The sequence below is a fragment of the Meleagris gallopavo genome, chromosome Z, assembly GCF_905368555.1.
Source record: "Meleagris gallopavo chromosome Z, MGAL_WU_HG_1.1, whole genome shotgun sequence".
Taxonomy (NCBI): domain Eukaryota; kingdom Metazoa; phylum Chordata; class Aves; order Galliformes; family Phasianidae; genus Meleagris; species Meleagris gallopavo.
In genome coordinates this window covers 44,120,519-44,141,786 of record NC_139435.1, presented here as the reverse complement: position 1 = coordinate 44,141,786, position 21,268 = coordinate 44,120,519, and the positions used below count along the sequence as shown (strand labels likewise).

General features: G+C 38.8%; 1 protein-coding gene across 3 annotated transcripts in view; it reads left to right on the top strand.

Moving 5' to 3' along the window:
• AUH (AU RNA binding methylglutaconyl-CoA hydratase) overlaps window positions 1–21,268 on the top strand; it is a 121,849-nt gene that overhangs the window by 53,519 nt on the left and 47,062 nt on the right. For all 3 annotated transcript variants that reach the window (XR_014880694.1, XR_014880693.1, XM_085214474.1), the window contains exons 5-6: window positions 2,435–2,527; window positions 3,014–3,070. Coding sequence is in view for 1 of the 3 variants with exons in the window: in XM_085214474.1 (XP_085070600.1) it covers window positions 2,435–2,527; window positions 3,014–3,070 (150 nt within the window). In the remaining 2 variants the exon portion in view is untranslated. The remainder of the gene's footprint in view (window positions 1–2,434; window positions 2,528–3,013; window positions 3,071–21,268) is intronic.

Sequence of the window (21,268 nt, the reverse complement as noted above, 5' to 3'; positions counted from 1 at the left end):
ACCCAATCTAGAGAAAGCAAAGGTAAGAACTTGGAGAAGGAAGATGTGCCTGCTGTAAGTGAAGGTTGGATCTGAGACCATCTAAAGAACCTGGAGGTGCACAAGTCCAGGGCACCCAATGAGATCCATCCATAGGTTCTAAGGGAACAGGCAGATGAAGTTGCCAAGCCGCTGTTCATCATACTTGAAGAGTCATGGCAGTCTGGTGAAGTTCCCACTGATGGGAAAAGGAGAACCATAAAAAGGGGAAAAAAGAACATCCAGGGAGCTACAGGAGTCAGTCTCATCTCTGTGCCCAGCAAGATCGTGGAGCAGACCCTACGTGGAAAGTAGAGATGAGGTAGTTGGTGGTAACCAACGTGGTTTCACCAAGGGCATGTCATGCCTGGCAAACTTGGTGGCCTTTTATGATGGAGTTACAGTGTCAGTGGATAAGAGAAGAGCAACTGATGTCATCTACCTGGGCTTGTGCCAAGCATTTGACTGTGTCCCACGTGACATCCGGGTCACCAAACTGGAGAAAAATGGATGTGATGGATGGACCTCTTGCTGGATAAGGAACTGGCAGGATGGCCGCACTTGCAGAGTTGTGGTCAGTGGCTCAAAGTCCAAGAATAGATGGTGATGAGTGGTTCCTCAGGGATCACTGCTGGGACCAGCGTTATTTAACATCTTTGTAGGTGATATGGACAGTGGGATTGAGTGCACCCGCAGCAAGTTTGCAGACGACAGCAAGCTGAGTGGTGCAGTTAGCATGCTAGAGGGAACTGATGCCATCCACAGGGACCTGGACGTGTTTGACAGATGGGCCCACGCCAACCTCATGAACTCCAACAAGATAAATGCAAGGTCCTGCATTTGCACTGAGGCAATCCCAAGTACAGATATAGGTTGGATGGATAATGGCTTGAGAGAAGCTCTGGGGAAAGAAGTGTGAACAGCAGGTCAAGGGAGCTGATTCTGCTCCTCTACTCTGCTCTCGTGACACCCCACCTGGAGTACTGCATCCAGCTGTGTTGGGCCCCAGAACAAGAAAGACATTCAGCTGCTGAAGTGGGTCCAGAGAATGGCCACAAAGATGATCCGAGGGCTTGTCAATGGTTTATGGGCTGATTTGGCCCCATTCTGTGACTAGCGGAGTGAAGGAAAAAGCAGATCCACTTCTCCAGAAAAGGCGGATAAGGGAAAAAGTGTAGAGAGATGGGTTTGAAAACAAAACAGCAGGAATGATCTGAGGAGAATCAAACTGATTTACTAAATAGGATATCGGAATGCAAGACAACACTATAATACAATATAATACAATATAATTAGAATTGGAGATAATAAATCACATATAATGAGAGAAAGAGTGTCCAAAAGCTGAAGGCCTTTCTCTGATGCTGAGGCAAGGCATACTATCAGGTGGAGCAGCGGGGAGAGAGCTTGGTCTCGTGACCTTGCTGGGGGCTTTATCTTCCCTCTGGCCTATTATTTGGTGTTCTTCATATTACACACTATAGCAGTTCATTAGAATCCTCATGAGTGCTGTTTAAACTACTCTTTAATGCTGCTTATTTATTCTTGTATCCTTTTTAGTAATTTAGTATTCTTAAAATTTGAGTGCTAACAATTTAGTGAAGCCCACTGGGCTATTCAGTGAGGTAATTATTCACCCTTTTACCCACTTTCTCAGAGCAGCATAGTGGAATGGTGAGTGGGAACTGTGGTCAGTCCATAGTGCTTTGTCTCTGCTGCTCGTACGTGGTCACTCTGTCCCTCCTCCACATGGGACCCCTCTCATGGGATCCTTTTCTTCCCAAACTGATCCTTCTTGGGCTTCCACAGGATGCAGGTCTTCTAGCACTAATCCAACACAGCTTCGTATTGTGGGGCTCACCCTTCAGGCACTGCTCCACACAGGTCCCCATGGGCAGCATCTCCCCCAGTCCTCCTGCCCCACCGCAAGCTGCTCCCATGGGCTGCAGCTCCTGGCCGGAATGCTCCTGCAGGAGTGCCCATGGGCTGTGTGCCCTCCAGGCCTCATCCCCTGCTGGTCTGTGGGCTCCTCCATGGCTGCACGGGGAGATCTGTTCCATATGGCGCCCACGGGCTGCAGGAAACTTCTGGTCTGTGCTTGGAGCTCCTTTGCCCGCCTCCTGCACTGACCTGAGTGCCTCCAGAGCCACTTTCTCTTCCATTTCTCACCTCTCTCTCCAACCTGCTGTTGTGTAGCAGTTCTCTCTCTCCTATATCTGCTCTCCCAGAGTGCACCTAGCGTTGCCCATGGCTCAGCTCTGGTAGTGGTTCCTTGTATTATTTTGTTAACTGTTGTTTGTTTTTTTTTTCCTGTAGTATGACTGTAATTTTTCCCTGTAGTGTGAAGAAAATGTAGTGATATTTCAGAGATGTTCTTTATGAGACTGATGGTAAGTGGTACTTTGTTTTTCCCCAGCTAATCTTCCAGTACCAACTATTGCTGCAATTGATGGAACTGCGTTGGGTGGTGGCCTGGAACTTGCTTTAGCCTGTGACATAAGAGTGGCAGGTAAATTTGAAACTGTTAATTAAACATAGGATTATTAGTATTGCAGAATGCTTAACTAACCTTTGCCTGGATAATAGTCCTATAAAAATGCCTTTGTTTTCCAACATTGTTTATGACCAATTACTTCAAAGAGATTTAGCAGAAACTTGGCTGAAATACTTGCTAAGAATTAATTTCATAACACTGAGCTCTGATAGAGTATTTTTTTATTACATTTTATTTATTTATTTATTTATTTATTGCTTTAATAACATAATTGTAATGTGAAAATTATTACTGTACAGAACTTGCCTTGCTGGGACATTTAATAAAGGCAGATCAGTTAAATCTATTAGAAGATCCTTCATAAGAAAGTCCTTATGTTTTGATTTGTTGTTCTTTATTGAGGAAATGTAACAAATTAACATTCTTGCAGGACATTATTACATATTTTGCTAATTATTTTCCTGTAGACTGTGGCAACAACTCACACTTTTATTTTTTTAGCCTCTTCTGCTAAGATGGGCCTAGTCGAAACGAAATTAGCAATCATTCCAGGTGCAGGTATGAAATCTTAGCTATTGTTACCATGTAGAATTAATCAACATGTGCTCTTGGTATTTGATTTCTGTTTGTAAACTTCGGCTTATTTTCTTGTCTCTATTAGGGATCATTGGCCTGCTTTTTAACTGATTGCCCGTATTAAATTCTAAAAATTAATTAAGAAATGTTTTACTCATTGCAAGGGAGTAGCACTTTTATTTTCAAAGTTAGATTAAATAAAGAATTATTAAGTGATTTGGTAAGTGAAATTTGATGTCTTGATCTGAAGGCTGAGTAGTTTTGTTGAAAGTCAGACTAGGAAAAAAGGTACCATTAACTGTTAGTGTACAAAAGTGGTAATTTAATTAATGATCCACTTTTATATGCTGTCTGGTACTTTAGATTGCATATTCCATTTTCATGCTGCTTGTGAACTGAGCGTGAGGAATTTAAAAACAGAAAAAATAAAGGGAGTAGATCTTGTGTTTTGCAAAAAATAGTTGCTGGGTTGTTTTTCTTTGGTTGTTTTTTATATTTTTAATGTGGAAGGCCAGTTCACTGGCTTTTTCTGGATTCGCGATGAATTAAATTTAATAAAGTTACAGAATAACTAATATTTGCTTAGGGCTTTATGTTATGAAATCTTGTGTTTGGATTTTTTTTATTAATTCTGTGGTTAAATAATTGTCATTTAAATTACCGTATCTGCCTTTCTGGGGAAACGGTTGTACCTTGAAAACAAATATATCCTCCTGACTCTCACCTGGCCTTGGCCACATCATTTTTTGAAATTCTGGGAAACCTTCCTTGTACCTATTTGTTTCCTAATGGGTGGTAACTATTATTTTGGAAGCACTGTATCTAGAGAGGGGATTTAAAAATACCTTGATCATAGCATTGATATGAACTTTATGTAAGAAACAGTCTTATCCTATTACTCATATACAATGATTGTACAGTTTCATTTCAAATGCTTTTTTTAATGGCTGTTGTTGAGTTGTGATTTTAGTCGATACTTTTTCCCTGTCTCTTCTTTACCTCTGAAGTCAGAGCTACATTTTGCTTAATGATAATGGAATTGGTGACTGGACTCTTTTTAGCAGACAATAAAGATGAATTATGTAGTTGATTTTAAGGATATATTTCCTTCTGGTGTTGTTGTCATGAGATATTGTTACTTTGTAATTATTTCCAGATGAAGAAAAAGAAAATGCAGTTGTTCCTTTGCATTTTTTTTTTCGCTTGATTGATCCATCATTCCATCCTCTCCCAAGCAATTGTGCAGGACAGTATTGAAGGCATACTGTCCAGGAAATTCAGGTCAAGCTGTCCAGATGGTCTTGATATTCAACTTACTAAGCTTGTCTCAGGTTTCCATACTTTGTGTTATTTATAGATGTTTCAAATTTGTAAAGCTTTCAACTTAAAATGCTAAGCAACTGACTCATCATGAGTTCTGCTGAAGGATTCATTCAGAATGTTTTACTGCTACCCAGAGACAGTGATTTGAAAACTCTTTCATTTTCTTCACCTCCTTGAAAATACGATGTATTTTATCATTTTATCATTTTACCATTCCTTTTAAACTTGCAAAATTTTAGGGTATGTTCAGTGATTAATTTTTCTGTGCTCCTAACAGCCTAACAGGCTATTTTTGCTGACTGGCTTTCATCTTAGCAGAACTTTTCCTGATCAGCCTGTACTTGCACCACCCTTAATAACCACTGAGAATGTTTTAGTCCTTTTCAGCTTCTGTCATCAAACTATTAATTCGTCATGCCTTGTGTTGTCTTTAGAAAGTAAAGAATGAGTGGAAGAAATTTGTGTATGTAATTTAGAGAAAAAAATCAGATAGGACCACTTCAATCTGAGGCTTCATGAGTAAGTTGAACATTTTCTTATAGTGCTTACTTCTGCCTGCCCTGAGGCAAAGGAGTTCAGGGCAGTGGAGCTGAAAAGAGAAATTTAGCCATTAAGACATATCAGTAGCTTTCTGCTACCATCTAGTATATCTGAAACTCACCAGCAAATTGTGTTGATTCTTTTTCTGACAACTACTTCTATTTTATTCTGCTCCATTACCTGTCATGAGTATGCAATAAATGTGAAGATTTTAAATCAGGTGGTAATTAACATTATTGTGGTCATACGAAAGTTTTCTCTATGTTGTTTCTTTTTTATAAGTTACATACTAAAAGATGTAGTAAAAGCATGTTATTAGAATTTAGCAGTCGCGTATGAAAATATCACAGATAAGTAATGATATTTTGGATCTTGTGTACTGTGTTGCATTCCATCTGTTTTAAAATGTGAACGTGAAAAGACCAGGTCCAGCACTCTCTAGCAAGCAACAAGAGATTTCCCAAATCTGACAAATTTTGCTTCTGAATATGCATTGATGTTCTGCACCACTGTAAAGCTTAAACAGCAATTAGTTGAATCCTGGTTAATATACAGTAATGAATTGTTGCTTCTAAGCCTGCTAACAAAGTAGGCATTCATAGAGCATACTTTGTGCTAGCAACTCAAATCTCTCGAAAGTGCAATTCATGATGGACAGCAGAGCAAGACTGAGTATGTCAGCAGTAAAAAGTACCTCCTTTTATGCTTTAGTTTTGTGTACAGACAGCTGTACAGAATGTGATGGAGAAAGATTCAATCTCTTGCCTTTAGAAATTGAAATCCAGCTCTCTCTCCACCATGAAAAAAGCCTTATCTGCCTAAATGCTAGCTAGGGGAGATAGAAAATCTTCACATTTTTCCTTTTATGTACTTCCCTCTATCTAGTAAGGAAGTTGAGACTCAGTGAACTAGAGGAAGTGCATAGAAAAGAGAAAGTGATGTGGTAAATAACCCCTCAGTGCTGAGGAGTTTACATGAGATGATCATTAGTGATTTTTGTTTTTTTTTTTAAAAAAGTCTTCCAGTTAATTGCATAAGTAGTAGTATGCCACCACACCAAACATGTATATTGGACTTGTACGTTTGTCTTTTCAACTCCTTCTCTTCCTTGTTTTCCTTCTCTATGTGTTTTGGGTCTGTTGGTGAGTTGCAGTCTAGTTTGACCACAGACCAGTGGTTGCAAAAAAAGGTAGCCCCTAGAATTGTATCAAAAGCAGGATGAAGCATTGACACAGGAGGGATGTACTGTGGATGTCCTGATATTGGAAAATGTTTTGCAGAGTCACTGAAACACAGAATACCCCAGTCATGATACTCATCTCAGTTGGGACAGTAGTGAGCTGAGAGACCAAACTCATCAGCTCTCTGTATAAGAAGGTGCTTGTGGCTTTTCTCAGTTGTTGTTGAGCTGAGATTTTTGCTTTCTTAGTGAAAAAGCCATTTAAGCAAACTATTTTGCTTATTTTTTGTTTATTTTTAGGGCCACTAAGATGATCAGAGGGCTGGAGCACCTCTCCTATGAGGAAAAGTTGAGGGAACTGGGCTTGTTTAGCTTGGAAAAGAGAAGGCTCTGGGGAGACCTCATTGCAGCTTCCAGTACTTGAAGGGAGCGTATAAACAGGAAGGTAAACAGTTCTTTACCAGGGTGGACAATGATAGGTCAAGGGGAGATGGTCTTAAACTGAGACAGGGGAGGTCTAGGTTAGAAGTTGGGAGGAAGTTTTTCACACAGAGAGTGATGGGGCACTGGAACAGGTTATCTGAGGAGATGTGGATCCCTGGAGGTATTCAAGGCCACGCTGGATGTGGCTCTGGGCAGCCTGGTCTGGTGGTTGGCAACCCTGCATGTAGCAAGGGGGTTGAAACTTGGTGATCATTGTGGTCCTTTTCAACCCAGGCCATTCTATGATTCTGTGATTCTATGATTTTCTTTATAACACTGTAGTTCTGTGCAGAACTCAGCACAAAAATTGTATGCTTTCTCTCTCTGTTGTTACTTCCTATACTTAAGTAAAAGGGGAGCAGAACTCTTTCAGTAACTGAATGTGGTTTCTGATGTCTTTCTATGTGAAAAGTGTTTCATAATGGGAAGTTTCTCCTCAGTTAACATTTCTCTCTATTGTCCTTTGTTTTAAAACTATCTTCATCCATAACTTATTTCAGTTTTTTTACCTCTAGTCTTCTACAGTGGGTCTACAATACATACATTATGCCTTTCTGAAAAAAGTGCCTTTATTTGTTAATATCTTATTTGAATACCACTTAGTAACAGTAGAGAAGAGGTACAAATGTTTGTAAACAGCATACTTAAATTTTCTTAATGTGTTAATAGAAAGAGATAAGATTGGTGAGGATGAGAGAAAGATGTTCTGTGTCAGTAGAAAGTGGGAAAGACAGTTACGTATACACAAAAATAATTTGGATTTGTTTCATGCAATTGTTTTCATATACATTTTATGTATAAATATGAGGCATTGATATACACTGACACTTAGGCTTCCACAAAAAAAGACATTGAAATTAATACATTCATGTCAGCAGATAAGACCCAGCTAAATTAAAAACGTAGCCGACTATTTTGCTGCATACTTACAGCTTTTCACTTTTCTGTTTTGTTTATGAAGGCATTTTAAGTGCAAGGCTCCGTTCAAATCATCAAAGCAAATTTTGCCTTTATCCTACCCTTTGACCAAAAAGTACTGTGGAATTGTAGAGTACAGCAAGTGGGAAGGAATCCATAAGGATCAGTGAGTTTAACTCCCGGCTCCACACAGGGCCACCCAAAACTCAGACCATATGACTGAGAGCATTGTCCAGATACTTCCTGAACTGCAGCAGCTAGGAGCCATGGCCACTGTCCTGGGAAGCCTGACCCATGCCCACCGCCTTCTCCTTACATCCAGCCTGACTGTCCTTTGTTACAGCCGCATGCCATTCCTTCTGGTTATTTGCTTATCGTTCATTCCTACCCAGTGGCTCTCAACTGCGTCATTTCCAACTGGCTGCTCTCTGCAGTGCAGCTCCTCCTTCACCACCCCTTTGCGTCTCCTGCCTCTCCTGTCTCTCATTCCTCATGCTGTTTGCTCAGGTGTCAAAGCATTTCAGATGCGCTTCATAGCATGTTGAACTGTTTTTTTCGTTAACGTATACTGCATAGGAGAGCTTTAGTGGAAGCATTTATATGTTCTTCTCTCTCCACTTCAGAAACAGTATTGCTTTGACTGTTTTTCTAGACTTTAGAATGTGTTTGGGAAGTTACAGTACTTATGAATTTTAAAAGTGAGAGGGGAACACACAAGAAATCAGTTTTCTTTGCACCAGAAGATAATAAGAGTGAGAATGAAAACTGAGTTTAGGTAATCATTACATATTTTCCGTATTTCTTAAATTATTCATCATTCACTATTAAAAACAATGTGAAAGTTTCTGTTACAGGATTTATTTTAATATTGAAAAAAAAATACCCTTTTTTGGATGAGAAAGGTGTCAAGGGAATTTCCAGATGCGAAAAACTCCTACAGAATGCAATATTGCTAAGAACAGAAGTTGTACAATTCAACTGAGTTAAATAAAATGTGAGTCATTTCAAGTTGAAATCTAATGCATCTTATGATGTATTGCCAGTATATTCTTTAAATTTGTGTACTTTCAGCAGTAATAGGAATAATTGCATGTAGCAAATACTGAAAAATTGAAGTGGTAGTGGTAGGACTTCTGAACATTAATTGTAATTTTTCTGCAGGTAGGTGCTGCATGATAATGCATTATAAGAGAGTTATCTTGGAAGAAAAATCTTCGTATTCTGTTATAACTTTATACCTAAGTAATCTTGTTCTTTTCCATCCCATCTTTATTCTGATCCTTAGTAGAGCAGTTCGAGCAGTTCTTGCCATCTTTACTTTTTTCATGACCTCTATGTAGTTCTTGCAAATACAGGTTTTTTTTTTATTGCATGAAGTCATCCTTTGAGATCTCCTACCTTTTTAAATTTCAACTGCAGCTAGGAGGACTGATTACAGAAAAATATCTGAAAGAATTAGCTTTGGGTTTGTTTCTACTTCTTTTCAGCTGGCTCGTAAACCCTGTTGTGATTTGTCTTACTTTGCCTGTTTCCCTATTCCAATCTTATGTCATGTGTTTAATACTGTAAGTTTCCCAAATGAAATACTGGTAACAGACAGTTTAAAATAAGCTTCTGACTGAATGTACATCTTTAGGATCTCATCAGCATTGTCCTTAAAATTACAGTTATTGAGAAATGACAAGAAGATTAACTTTTTTCTTTTTTCCTGTTATAATTAAGGCAGACTGAAATTTTTCTTGCTGAGATCTGTCAGTGCTTGCTTTACATATGCAATCCAATTATGATTTGATATGGCAAAAAAAGTTAAAATTAGTTACTCTGAGAACATTTATCTACATTTTCTTCAATCGTCTGAAGTCTAGATAGCTTTATTTGCATTTTCATATTTTGTTATGTTTATTCTGTGCATCATGTTAAATAGCCTCAAGTAAAAAATCCCTAACAGCGTATAGAAAACAGATGTTTGTATATCCACTTTTTTCTCAAAGTAATTATGCACAATAAATAGAACGTTACTAGAGAGAAGTAAATCAGTCCTACTTCTGTAGCCTAGGGAGAATTGTGGTTCTTATGTTTTCTTCTTCTTAAATAAAAGCAAGCTGATTTTCATCAAATGACTGATTTTTTCCTCATTTTATGATCCCTTTTAATGCTGGTGTTAAGACAGAATGAAATGTCATGCAATACTGGCACTGCAAAACCTTCATACGTAAAACCGAAGTCTTTCAAATTTTATTTAAAATATGTCTACATAAACAGGGTAATTTGTAAGTAGTGGTAGTCTTCTGCAGATGATGGTAGGAGAACTTTGAATCACCGAAGCTGGTCCCCGTTTTAACATGAGATATAGAGCATTTTTCTATATACAGAGAATACCGTATGCTTTTCCCTTTGTGTGCTGGCCATGGAACTCTTTCCCAAATTGTATTAGAAACAAATAGAAACCAATTCTTCCTGTAGCAAAAGGAGTTAACCAAGGCTGTCTATGTCCCCAGTGACTGCGACTCTATAGAATATGTTTTAGATATCAAGTTTGGTTTCAGAAACAGACCACTTCTGATTTCTGTTGTTTCTGCTAGCAAAGATTGTAGAATGTTTCTTCCTGGCATAAATTTGGAGATATCTTATTTACAAACCAGAACTGCCAGATATCTGAGAAGTTTCACTAGCACAAGGAGCAACGCTACATCCCCCACGTTACTGCATCTAAAGTTAGTCCTTTATGCTGCAGGGGAAGGAGGAAATAAAACAAGAATAGGAAGAAGCCCCAGAAGCAAAGTTGAACATTAGAGGAAGTGCAAGAGGAGAAAAGAGAATTCTCTTGGCTTTGGAAAGCACAGCATAGAAGGCCTGATGTTACCATGATTTATATATGGAGAAATCAAATACTAGCAGCAAAAATGATGTAGTCTTGTTTTAACTTTAACTTTTTAACTTTTCCATGTTTTGTGAGTATAAAAGCATTGATTTTATATCAAGATTGAATTTTGGAGTACTGTTTTATTGAAATCTAGATTAAAATTTCATTTGTACAACCTGAGTAATGCTATCAACTGTTATTCTCTTAGATATGTTAGATCATGTCCTCTCAGCTGCTTGAAAATTGCATTGTGAGACTGATGGATTGCTCATTTTGAATGGCAGCAAGAAATCTGAATAAATGTAACAGAGGACTTAGTTTCTTCAATCCTCCTTAAATTATTTAGATTTAGGCCCCACTCGGTTTCTCTTTCAGTTAGCATGGGTTGTACACATCATGTCTTTGTATCACATTCTGTCACGTTCATATGTTTTTTCAGACTATTTCTGTGTCATTGAAAGGGTCTGTGAAACTTTGAAAAGAAAGCAAACTTGAACTTTACATTTGCAGTTGACTTTATGCCCATGTATAGAATAGTGTGACACACACAGTTTAATTAATTTAACAGAAATCACAGTTTAGGAATACTGTAACTACATCAATGGAATTTACAGTAGGTACAAAGTGAAGTGTATTCACATGAGGTACTCTAGTGAAAATGAATTGGAGAGAATTAAGTAAATAGAAAAAAGAATGGTTTAAACTACTGCCAGGTAAATAACTGTATTTTTCCAAAGCCAGTTAAAATTTAAAATGATACGTATGCATTGCCTGTCAGCTAATCAGGTAAATGAGTTTTATATTCATTCATAAGAATCCGTGGAAGTAATGAAGGAAGATCTGCAAAGACAAAAAGTGCTTTGTTCAAACCACTCATTTTTCTCTGTTAAAAGGCTACCCTTTTCAGCCCCTAAACATGTCCTGAAAAAACAGCACCTAGTGTCTACCTTGAGATTTCTTGTGTACTCAAAGTTATAAAATCATTATAGAATGTGCACATATATACCCTTAAGACATTTTCTTTCAACTTTTCATTTTCAATCTGATCTGCAAACTGAAGAACACTGAATAGTAACATGTTTCTGGGGGAAGATGGAGCATGGAGAAAATAAAGCATAGCAATATACAACTTTATAAAAGCTTCTTGTAAAAAAGAAGTTTTTTCATTTTAAAAATTGACTTTGTGCTTTGGAAGTAAATATTAGACAACTTAATCTCAATATCAACTATCTTCTCTCTTATTATGAACTAAGAACTAAAACAAAAATTCCAAGCTTCTAGGTTGTAGAGTCAACTTCTTCTACAGGTATGTCTTATTTTATAAGATTCTCCACCAGATGACTATTTTTTCCACATTCCTCTGTTGAGGATATTCACTGCAATTTCAGTGGATTTTCATATTTTTAAGTATTCTGCTTTTCCTCTGTTGTTTCACTTTCATTCTGACAGTGTTTTCTCTTCTCTCCCAGTCTATGTGGTAACACAAGTTGTAAGGTGAAATAGCTCCCTTCTGATGATGTTAGGGAAGATGGAGAAAATAGGCAGGTAAAATTATTAACCTTAAAGTGACAATGATGAATGAAAATGCATGAGTGAGTTCAGTGTGCATCTGGAAGTTATTTTTTTAATTAAATTAAACTTAATTATGAAGAGGATGATGGGAAAAAATACAGAATCTAGCAGAAATGTTTCTCTACTGTCTATCAATTTGTGTATATTAAAGAAATGCCAGGAAAGTGGAAGCAAAATAATGGAAAGAGTGAAGATTATTAGTACCAAAATGACAGTTTTGGAGGTCTTGATTGCTGTGTCACTCCTGTATCTCTGCATTGCTGTACCGGGAAACATGAACTCCTCATATTTCTAATGTTTTTTTCCCCAATAGAAAACTGGTGATGTAAATATTCCTTGTAGTGTTAAAGAAACTGTTCATCTGCGTAATCATAGACACAATTCAATACAAAATGATGAAAATGAGTTGAATGACAGTACAGTATAGCTAATCATGGTGCGTACCACCATGTTTTCAGCACTCCTTTTGAAGTGATGACCAAATGTCTTTTTCAGTTACAGTAGCAGTGATAAAAGTACATTTAGAAGATTTTCATAATTCCCACACATGAGAAAAACAACATTCATACATAGGAACCAAAAAACTCTTAACCCACTCTTTAACAACGTTTTAAGTACATTAGCATCTGTGCAAACCTTCACTACTTTATTTCTTTTAAATCTACAGTTTTACACAATCTAATTTTGATACTGCCGTGTTTGGGATGGAGTCTTCAAAAATCTCAAATCTGTTCTGAGAGATTGTGCAAACAGTGCCATTGTCAAGCAGAGACAGAAGGTGTATGAGAAAAAGAGAACGGGTGGACGTGCTAATCAGGAAGTTAGTGACAGAGGAACAAAACAGGTTTGAGTAACAACCTAAGAGTTTAAAAACTCTTAATAAACAAGGAAAAGAAATGAGATGGCAAGATTTTCCTATTGGTTCTCTTAAAAAAGGTTTGCTTGTAAGAAAAGAAACATTATGACTTTTAGAGGCATATACACTTAACTAGTTATTTATTGTGTTTTTAATTTCTTTTTTCTTTTTTTTTCCAGATGCTTCCATAGCATTTTCAAAATTTATGTGTATGACCTCTCCAAACTTAGTTGCAATCATTTAAATAATCATTTGATCAGAATTTTCACTGAGATCAGTTTTTGTCTCAGTAAGGACTATAAGAGCTATGGTCAGCCCTTAGGATTTGATCTAATAGTAATGAATCCAGAGGTGTTGAATTGAGAGGAAAAAATAAATCCCCAAATTTTAAATGAGTAATGTCTTGCTATCTTTTCTAGACTGTTTGTCTGAATCTTTGTGCAAGTGACCCTTACTGCATATAGTACACAGATAAGAACTGAGATTTAATCACTGGCACGTGTCAATGTGGAAGTGTATAAGCGTAGTTTTCTGAGTGAAATTAATACATTGTGTTGCTTATGTCATATTAAAGTCTAGTTTGTGGAAAAATGTTGTGGGATTCTTTGCAGTACAAAAATAGTTTTCTTAAAATATTTTAGTTTACCTTCTGTACTTTACTTGGATGAATGAAAAGCAATTTGCAGAAATGAATAGACTCAGGAAATAAAAAAAAAAAAAAAAGATGATGTATCTTCTTCTGTGTTTTTAAGATTCCTCTCCTCAATATGTCTCCATCTCAATATAGATGTTACTGGGGGCGAATGAGTGGGGCTGTAGAGTACCAGCTGGAGTATATAAATGGGGCCTAGCATAGACGCAGCAGCGCTTGGTAAGTTCCTAAAAATTATATCTACAGCTGTTGAACTCATTCACAGTCAGTGTTTTTTGAAGAGAAGCCAAGGAATTTTTAATCAAGGAAGATTACCAGGCAGATTACTGTGTACTGAGTACTTAAAAATAGACTTACTTTTATTAGTAAAACCGCTTTGTATAAGCCAGAAGTGTTATATTTTTCAGAGAAAAAGCAAAAGCTACTTTGATTTAAAACAGAAATTATTATGAATGAGATGTGGAAAGAGATAATGAGATGGAAAGAAGATATTATTTATACTCTCTAATGGGACTGTTATACAGAAATACCAGCATGAGTAACCTAAGTGCATTCTAGCTTTAAATTTTAATGGATCTCAGACTGTGGCATTTTGTGGCTTTCTGTGACCTGTTAGATTGGAAAACATCCAAAGTTGTTGATTAAATTTAAAGAATCTAATCAACATTTTAAAGAAAGTTGTTTTAAAGTTTAGTTAAAAGAAAGCTGTTGATGGAATATTTTAAGTTTTGTGAAGTTGTTTTGTAATCTGCTCTCATAGAAATAATTGTTATTCTTTTCCTACCCCAATGAAACTGGTTCACTTGTTTTTGGCACACATCCAAGCTGTGAAATATATTTGATTTTCAAGACCACTGTCTAGAAATAGTGATGCAATATCAGCAAGGCCACATTTCATTTCATGAACTTAATTTCCAGTGTCCTAGAATTAATTTATTCACTGACCTGTTAATAGCTACAGTCTATCACTGGCTTATAGAACAGAGGACGTGCCTGGATATAGTCATGGTCACCCTACCAGGAGATTAGTTACAGGATTTCTTCTTAGAGTAACTTTTTTTTGTTTGTTTGTTTGTTTTGATCATATTGAAGAGTCTGGCTGCTAATAAAAAATAAACCAATTTAATCAAAAGGAAAATACTAGTAGCTAGTAAATATTGGACTCAAGTTAACTATTTTGAAGTAGTTGTTTTATATCACATTTTACTTTAATATATCTGAGATACATTCCAGCAGTTGCATTATGTGTACAGAGGACTCTCCCTTTGAACATCCAGCCCAGCACAGGCAGTTGCAATGCCAAAAGAAGCTGTGAATCATAGAATCACCAAGGTAGGAAAAAACTTCCAAGATCATCTGTCCACCTACCGATATTTCTCCACTAAACCATGTCCCTAAGTACAACTTATACATGTTTCTTGAACAACTCCACCACCTCCCTGGGCAGCCCATTCCATTGCCTGACCACTCTTTCAGAGAAGTACTTCCTAATATCAAACCTGAGTCTCCCCTGGCACAACTTGAGATCATTCCCTCTAGACTTATTGCTGTTTACCTGGGGGAGAGTAGACTGATCACCACCTCATCACAATTTCCTTTAAGGTGGTTATAGAGAGCTGTAAGGTCACTCATGAGCCTCCTCTTCTCCAGACTAAACAGTCCCAGTTCCCTCAGCCTCCTCGTAAGATTTGTGCTCCAGACCCTTCACCAGCCTCATTACCCTTCTCTGAATGCAGTCCAGGACCTCAGTGTCTTTGTTGTCCTGAGGGGCCCAAAACTGAACATAGTACTTGATGTGTGGCATTAGTAGAGCTGAATACAGGGATATGATAACTTCCCTACTTCTGCTGGTAATGCTATTTCTGATACAAAGCAGGATGCCATTGGACTTCTTGGCCACCTGGGCACACTGCTGGCCCATATTCAGCACCAAACAACACCCCCAGGTCCATCTCATCTACACAGTCTCTTCCAGCTACTCTACTCTGAGCCTCTGGGATTGCCTGGGGTTGTGACCAAAGTGCAAGTCCTGGCTTTTGATCTTGTCAACTTCAGCACTTTTACCTTAGCTTAGAGATCTAGCCTCTCCAGATCCCTCAGAAGGGCCTTCCTCCCCCCAGGCAGGTCAGCACTTCCTCCCAGCTGTGTCATCTGGAAACATAATGAGGGCACACTAATTCTCCTTGTCAAGATCATCAATTATATATTGGACAGAACAGATGCCAATACTGACCCCTGGGAAACACCACTTGTGACCAGTTATCCGCTGTGTTTAACTCCATTCACCACCACACTGTGGGCCAGCCCTCCAGCCAGTTCTTCAACCAGAAAAGAATAAAGGTGCAAAGAATGCACCTGTCCAAGCCACAGGCTGCTAGCTTTCTTAGGAGAATACTGTAGGAAACAGTGTCAGAGGCTTTGCTGAAGTGTAGGTAGACTGTGTCAACAGCCTTTCCCTCATCCACCAGGCAGGTCAATTGATCACAGAAGGAGATCAGGTTGGTCAAACAGGATCTGCCTTTCATGAGTCCATGCTGGCTTGGCCTGATCCCCTGGTTGTCCCACATGTACTTTCTGATCTCATTCAAGATGATCCATGGCACCAAGGTCAGGCTGACAAGCCTGTAGTTCCCTGGATCCTTCTTACAACCCTTCTTATAGATGCAGTCACATTGTCAATCCTCCAGTCCTGTGGGACCTCTCTGGTTGACTCAAGAACGCTTACAGATGGTAGAAAACAACTTTGCAGTTACTTCAACCAGCTTCCCCAGGACGAGTGGATCCCATCTAGCCACATAGATTTGTGACAGTCCAGATGGAGTAGTACGTAACTGTTTCCACATGATCCCCATCCCAGACCTTCAGGTCAGAAGGTAGATTACCCCAAAGATAACTAGTGTGACTGTGAAAGACAGACATGAAGGCGTTGAGAACCTCAGCGTCTTCCTTGTCATCAGTAGTTACGCTCCCCACCACATCCAGTAAAGGCTGGAGATTCTCCTTACTGTTAATATATTTGTAAAAAAGTTTTTTGTTCTCTTTCACTATGGCAGTCAAGTTGAGTTCAAGCTTGGTTTCTGCCTTTCTAGTTTTTTCCCTGCATATCCCAACAACTTCTCTGTACTCTCCCTGAGTCACTCATCTCTTAGTTCACAGGTGGTAGACTCTCTTTTTCTCCTGGAGACTTAGGAAAAGTCTGCTGTTTATCTGCACTTGTCTTTTTTCCCCTCTTACTGTGTTTTCATACCAGCCACTCCCGAAGCAGCTTGGACTCCTTCTATGCTGCCAGTATGTCTTTTTATCTAATCCTCACTGTTCTCAAATTCAGAACACTAGGGGTGAACTTCAAGTCTCCCCTTGTACTTTCTGCCAGAGACTCCCAATTGGGTCATTCTCCCTGATAGCAGTGTAGAGCATGTTTTTACATCTTGTCCCGTTCAGACTGCCCCAGTGGCTACTGCATGAACTATCTCCAGTTTAGTTTCTTCAAAGGCTTGTTGTTGCTCAGGGCTCCATCTGAAATCATTTTTCTTCCAGGTCTCTTGATAAAGAGAGTTAACAATTAAACTGCAATTTGAAATATACTTCTCCAGAAGCCTACTACACCTAAGAAAGCATGTATTTCCTTTTTGTTAGTTGATGGAGACACAGCAGTTATTTTGTTGATCACACATGTAGGGATGTGATTTTGTCCATCTTGCTGTTCTGTTCCCAAAAGCTGAATCTCCTGTGCAGTTCCCTTGACTTTACTTTGCTTTATGGCAAAATTGACTTTCAGAAGGATTTGAATTATTTTCTTCGCTTTCTCTAAACTTCCTCTGCTGTGTTCCTCCACAGAAGAATGTCATCAACTTAATGCAAGTGTTCAGGAGCCTCCTCCTGTTCCATTGGAGTCTGGATCAGCCCATGACAAATGGTAAGGCTGTGTTTCCACCACTGGGGCAGTTCATTGCAGGAGTACTGGACACCCCTCCAAGTGAAAGCAAACTGTGGCCTGCACTCTGCTTCCAGAGATTGAGAAAAAAAGGCACTGGCAATGTCAGTTTTGGCGTAACACTTGACTGCCTTTGATTTCACTTCATTTTTAGTTATGAGCATGTCTGATATGGCGTTACTCAGCAGTGTTGTATCTTCACTCAGACCACAATAGTCCACTGTTAGCCTCCACTCTCCATTGGACTTCTGCATGACCCTATGGGACTACTGAAGGATGAATGAGTCTTGCTAATTACTTCTTGGTTCTCTAATTGTTGAATCAGGTGATAAATAAGAACTGGGAAATCTCAGTTAGTGGGATGCTGTCACCAGTGTGCACTGTTGTGGCAGCAATTAGCATCTGCCTTACTTTTGCTTTTAGCAACTCCACAACAGAAGTGTCTTCTGAGAGACCAGGAAAGGTAGAAAGCTTAATGTCCTCCATCTGCAAGACAGCTATTCCAAAAACCCATTGGTAGCTTTTTGAGTCCTTGAAGTATCCTCTCCTGAGATAATCTATACCAGGGCTCCAAGGAGCCTCTGGGTCGGTCACAGTGGAGCGCTTTTGCCACGTTTCTGGTTAGGCTCACTTCAACCTCCATTACATATCTTGGGATACCCCTGTCACTCCAGAAATACAGATGTGTTCTGTCCCATTATAACTTGATGGCATTAGTGTATACTGCGCATCAGTGTCTGCTAGAGTCTTAAACTCCTGTGGTTCTGATGTGCTACACCATTGAATCCACAGACGATGAACATGATAATCTCTTTCCTTCACCTGGCTGAAGTTAGGGCCCCTCTGACACTGATCACAGTATTTGTTACTTCTTGTAAATGTGAATTAAAATTCTCTTTATTAGGATAAGAAGTAAGATCTGCCCATCTAACCTTTCTGGGGAACTGTTGACTGGAGACATGGAAACTGGAGTAGCCATTTCCATGGAGGAACCCTCTTCTGTTGATTATTTCTCCTTGCAACTCACATACTCATGCCTGTAGAGTGAAGGTAGATTTCCTAGCCTATTTCCTCATCCTCTCCATGGTCACATGGCATGTGGTGTGTACCCACTATATCCTCTCTCTTGGGCAGAGGAACACTTACTCCTAATAAATACTGATTTGTACAGGTAGGTATGTAGACTTGCTCTTTCTGTTCAAAGATGAAGCAGTTTCTCCATTATTGAGATTCAGGCCCATAGAGAGGAAAAGAGATATTCTTATTGCCAGTGTCCCTCAGCAAATTCATCCACTGTTTGTTCCTCTTCATCTTTGTAGGTCATTACTACCTATGGTATAGACAGTGGTTTGTACTGCACAGACTTCTGCCATATGTGTTATGTGCACTTTGACATCCTCTACATCTTCAGATAGCTGCTGTTGCAGGTTATCATTAATCACCTCCAGCATAGCTGATTTCTTACTTGCCAGCATGACATACGTATCCTTTCCTTTCCTTCATACCTGACAGGTAAACAGTAAAGGCTTGTGTTCTTTTTTCAACTGATTTATCAATACTTTCTTTCCTGGGAAGGAATCCCAGCTGTGTGGCTTCATTGCCTTCTTGTTCCAGGCTACTGGCCCTGTTATCCTAGTTTCAGAGCAGCCAGGTAACACTGTGCTTGCTGAGAATATGGCTGAAAACCTTTCAACTGTCTCACAGCTCACCCAAGGTTAGAGGTTGGATAGGTTACTGTCTTCTTCATGAGTACTGACCCTTTCTCATCCAGTTCTTGTGGTGGCCCTGCTTGAGAGTAGCCTTCCTCATTCTTGTCTTACTTCTTATTATTATTAGAATTTTCTTCCTTCACTAAGTGAGCTTACTTGTACACCCACTGTTTCTTCTTTCATACATAGGCAACCAGTACCAACAGAAGCTCATTCTCTGATTCTGCAGCAAAGCCTATTGCAGGAGTTGAATTAGTATTGAGCACTTCTCAGTAGGCATAAGCCAACCCCAAGCACATTACAGTGATTTGTATCTCTTTGGAATTGCCAGTATGATTGCATAACTTCAGCAGTTTTTTCAGGTGTGAAGTTCCAAAGCACTAGAATTTCCCACTGTTCTAGGTGCATGCCCATATCATCTAATACTCCTATCGTTCATAAGTTTCCAGCCTTGAGGCAGATTTCTGAATGTTATCATTAAATAGTTGTTTAGTCTTAAGCAAAACCTGGAGTACATTCAGGAGACATAGGAACATGCTGGTTTGAACATCCTGAAGCTATTCAGAATTTCCAAATCCTATTCTAACTGTCCAGGATGAGAAGGGGAAGGGGATGGTAAAAGGGAGGGTAAAAGGGAAGTGGAGAAGAATATGCCATCTTCTCTCCCCCATGGATTGGCTCCCCCAAAAAGAAAAAGTAAATGGTGTTAATAGCTTTTAGGAGATGGTTCCCAAAGTACAGAGATGGCAGCAAAGATGAGAACAAATAACAGACCAGTCACATGGTGAGCAATTTTATCATCTTATAAACCAGTGTTCTACAGTACAGCAAAATGGTAATCTTTATCCAGCCTATAGAGATTGTAAGCTGCAGATCAGACTGCAAGTAAGGTTTTACGTCATTCTGGAGACAAACACAGAAACTCTGAAAGCGCAAATATCAACATTTTAGTGATTATTAAACTAATGTACCACTTAGAACAATTTTGTTTTTACATGCTCTAGTCAGATCTGTCCTTATCTCAATCCTTTGTGCCAAATGTTGGGTGCTAAAAGGACTGTTGTGGTTTAATCTGGCAGGCAGCTCAGCACCACACAGCTTTTCATTCACTTCCCTGCTAGTGGGATGGGGAAGAACTGGAAAAATGTAAAACTTGTGGATTGAGGTAAAGGCGGAGAAAATAATGATAAATATACAAGTAAGTGATACAAAATGCAATTGCTCACCACTCACAATCAGTGCCCGTACAGTTCCTGAGCAATGTCTGACTCCCTGGCCAGTTTGGGTCAGCTGTTCCCTCCCAGCAAATTGTGCCTCCCTCATCCCCCTCCCTGGTAGAACAGCATGAGAAGCCTAAATGTCCTTGCCTTAGTGTAAGCACTGCTCAGCAGTAAGTAAAACATTGGTATCTTATCTATATTATTATCACCCTAAATCCAAAACATAGCTCCATACCAGCTACTAGCTGAAAATTACTAGAAAATTACTTATATCCCAGTCAAAACAAGGATTGCCATTTTCTACTTCTTACGTACCAAAGCCCTTGATTGAAACTCTCTGCTGCAACTCTCTGCTGTCGTTGAGGGAAAAAGGCTCAGTGGGCAGGGGGCAGTTTTCATTGTGCAGCACCACAGCTTGCTGTTTCTGGCAGTGTTGCCACTATTTAAACTCTTCTGTTTATAAAATATAGAAGTGGCAAGTGTAGCTCTACAGAGTTCTCTCCCTTCTTCATCATCCTAGCTCTAAGCTTTTTACCTTACTTCAAATCTCAGTTTCTTTCCCCATTTACCATTCCTCATGGTACTAGCAACATAACAACTTGGTTGTTGCTCCAGTAGCTCTAGTAGTTAAATTTTGTCTACAAAAGCTTGTGAATCTGTGAGCTTTGTGTGATATTTGTTCAGTCTGTGGGAATCTTGGCAAATTTTTATGACTTGATTCATTACATCTTTTGATGTTTGGTTTGTTTTCAAGTTCTTTCAAATGATACAGTAAACTAATCTGTTCTCTGTTAACTACTTCTGCTGACTGTCCCCCAAAGTCTTTGTAATAAAGAAGAGAATAAAAACAAATTCCTGATGATTCACTTCATAAAATGTGTTACAGTAATAAACCAATACAAGATATGAACAATGTAGAAAAACATTTTA